General features: G+C 55.1%; 1 protein-coding gene across 1 annotated transcript; it reads right to left on the bottom strand.

Moving 5' to 3' along the window:
• Nucleotides 1-2411: 2411 nt before the first annotated feature.
• On the bottom strand, nucleotides 2412-2780 carry LOC112954105 (keratin-associated protein 4-3-like; the record flags this gene model as incomplete). The annotated part of the gene is given in 2 exon segments (XM_026047247.1): nucleotides 2412-2532; nucleotides 2602-2780. Coding segments are annotated over 2 exon segments (300 nt in total), but the record flags the coding sequence as incomplete, so codon positions are not given.
• Between the last annotated feature and the right edge of the window lie 508 nt (nucleotides 2781-3288).

Here is a 3288-nt window from a genome sequence, read left to right as displayed (position 1 = left end):
CGCACGAGCCCTCCACGTCGCGGCTGACGCTGCCGGGCTCGCGGCACGGGGACAGGTCCTGCATCCCGCGCGGGGTACGGAATCCTGCGGACGACGAGGCTAGCGCCGCGGGCTGCTCCTTTTTCCCACGGGATTCAGAAGTCCCCCCCCGCTCCCTACGGGAGCTGCGGGGCCGGGCTGAGCGGGAGGCGCGAGTCCTGCCCACGGCGCCGGGGCTGGAGCTTTTATCCGCGGCGGCAGCATCCCGGCAGTGATGCACGGCACGGGAATGAGCGGCTGAGCTCCGAGCGCCGCTTCCCAGCCTGGCTCCTTCGCCGGCACCCGCTGCGGGACTCACCGGGGGCAATTAGCACGCGCCGTGGCCATTAACTAATCAGGCCTGCCACCGGCCGTGCTCGAAGATGCCACGAGTTACGTCAGGTCGCTGTGATGGGAGGTGAGGATCGCTGGGATGCCGCGATGCTGAGTGATGTGCCCGGGAGGAGCCCGTGGCCACGCTCCCCCTTGCCAGCGCGAGGAGCTGGGATTGGCCGTGGTTCTCCAATGCGTTGGAAGGAAACAATGAGAAATCCATCATGGGAAACAAGGAGCTTCCTGCCAAGATGGTGAAACTCTGCTTTCAATAAGGAATGCTGAGTTTTTCAGGAGATCATCTCAACTCAGCTGTGCTGACCAGCTCTGTACTGGGACCCTGCATGTTTCCACTGGGCTCCATGGAGCTCTCTGAGCTCTCAACCGCAGCTGCAATTTGATGCAGTGATAAACTGCCCGGGGGGAGGAGAGTTTCTTACTCCCTCTTCATGCTTCACTCCATGTTTTGTGCCACTTATTTGGTTTTCAGGGGATTGCCTCAATTGCCTCCTCTTGCCTGCTCCCCTGCCCAGCCTGGATGATTTAGGACCTTCCCCATTTCCCCCCAGCTCCCACAAAAAATCGACCATCCAGCACCCACACGGAGCCTGCGGAGGGGATGCATTTTATGCTTTTTAGCATAAAATCCAGTCCCAAGTGTGCAGCATCCTGGGCAAGCGAGCAGCAATGGCACCGAAAGCCCTTTTACACCTCACGCACCGAGCAGCGATGACCGGAGCAATTAACCCAACCTCGGTAATGAACCGTTTCAAGCCGTGTCAAGGACCGTGTTGCCTCCCGATGCTCGTGGGTGACTCAGCCTCCAAGCAGCTGCTCCTCTTYGCGTTTCTGTGGATGGCCAAGGCATTTTTTACGCGCTGGCCAAATATCTTGGGCAGCAGCCCCAGGCTGCAGCCGCACGCGGTGTTTCCCTGGGCCGGTCACTGCGCAAGGAATCTCCTAAGGGATGTGCAGAGGTTCGTCCCACGACGGCCGGGATTGAATCACCTGGAAAAGCACGAGCAGAATCCAGGGCGCTCCAAATGGCTTCGCTGCCATTGGGATAATTTATTCCTCTGCTTCAGGCAAGCTCTAACTGGCAGGAAGCCTTGTGCAAAATGAAGGAACAGACCTTGCCATTTGCTAAGGGGATGCTGGAGTTTTTGAGCCTTAACACAGTTCCTAAATTATGCTCTTTGCACGTAAATTGGATTTTCACACTAGAAAAGATGCTTCGGAGTCACTTTRCCTCCCAAGAGATTTATAAACTGCRAAGTSCAACTATGTCACTTCTCACCCCTTAAAATTTGCCCMAAATTATTATGATTCCAGATGAAAGGAGCTTAATCCTCCCAATTGAAATTGCATCTTCACATCTTTCACTGACTCCCTCATTCCCTGCTCCCTCTCTMTAAGATGCCTCCACCTGATAAGATGCCTGCCTCCCTAATGAGGATGCTGAGGCTGATAATCCATCAGACCTCTCAAGGAGGCTGTGTTGGAGCCCAGCAAATTCACTGGGAAAACTTCTAGTAACACAGAAGCTTTTGGAGCAGCATCAGGACYGCCGTGAGGGCCGACTCTGTGCTTCTTCAAAGCAAAAAGTGGTGAGACCAGCCTGGGATGGCTTTGCTTGCTGCTCTCCTCCAGTGCTGTCATCTGCACCACGATGGATAACAGAAAATACTTATTAACTAGCAACTAAGCAAATTCTAAAGAAAAAGTCCCAGATCAGAGACACAGTCAGAAAAAAAACAAATAAAAAGAAGAAATGAATGAACRTATTCCAGAAGTCTGCGAAGTCAAACTAACTTTTATTGCCCTTTGTGACTACTTGGAGATTAAAGCGAGAAGGTGGAATCGGGTGCAGCGGCAGCATCGCACATCCCGTGCGCCCAGAGGGAAAGCAGCAGGACTAAGGCCTGTTGAGTGGCAGCGAAGCCAGAAGCACGTTGCAGGAAAGCAAGAAAGACAAGGGGAGCCTCTAAGCAAGGGCAGATCCACATGCACCGGTGGCAGGAGGGCACCGAGCGGCATCAGCAGCAGCTGCTGCTGCTGCCTCCGCCGCAGCAGCTGCTGTTGTTGTTGCTGCTCACGGTGTAGCAGCAGGTCTGGATGGGCACGCAGCAGCTCTGCACGGGCACGCAGCAGGTCTGCGGGCAGCATCAGCAGCAGCTGCTGCTGCTGCCTCCGCCGCAGCAGCTGCTGTTGTTGTTGCTGCTCACGGTGTAGCAGCAGGTCTGGATGGGCACGCAGCAGCTCTGCACGGGCACGCAGCAGGTCTGCGGGCAGCAGGTCTGCGGGCAGCAGTACTGCGAGGGCGTGCAGCACGGCGTCTTGCAGGACGACTTGCTGCCGTAGCAGCACACGGTGTAGCTGTTGCCGCCGCCGCAGCAGCTGCTGTTGCTACCAGAGCAGCATCCGGACATGGTGGCTGGAGCGGAGGCAAAGCTGGAAGGGACAGAAATGGCCTGGATGTAACTGAGAGCGTGATAATACATTCGGAAATGCAGAATTCCACCAAGGCTGTGCTTAGGCTAAATTAAATATTCAAGGATTTAACACCCAATGCTCACAGGTTTCAGGGTAAATCATGCTCGTTACACTTCTCTCTGTCTATTTCCCTGCAGTGGGGATGCCCAGCGATCCACACTTGCACCAGGGCATCCCAATTGCCTTAGCAAGAAGCACAGCAGAGCATACAGAATCTCGGCTCTCTTCCGAGATGTCTCCGGTCCCCTCCTGCATGGCCCATTGACATCCCTGGAGCCTCTCCAACCTCTTACACTTCTAGCTYGGTCCCAATCCGAAGCTCATAGAAGCCGGGCTGGAGCCAAAGTCCCAGTCCAGATACACAGTTATATTCTGGATCTTGTTATAAAGCATCTCTATCGTTTTCATTCCGTGAGAAGATGTAGACGTTCTCACTTACCCCGT

This window comes from Nothoprocta perdicaria, unplaced genomic scaffold (assembly GCF_003342845.1).
Source record: "Nothoprocta perdicaria isolate Ctin4 unplaced genomic scaffold, notPer1 scaffold_485, whole genome shotgun sequence".
NCBI lineage: Eukaryota > Metazoa > Chordata > Aves > Tinamiformes > Tinamidae > Nothoprocta > Nothoprocta perdicaria.
Note: the sequence above shows the minus strand (reverse complement) of the source record. Positions and strands in the feature narration are given on the sequence as shown.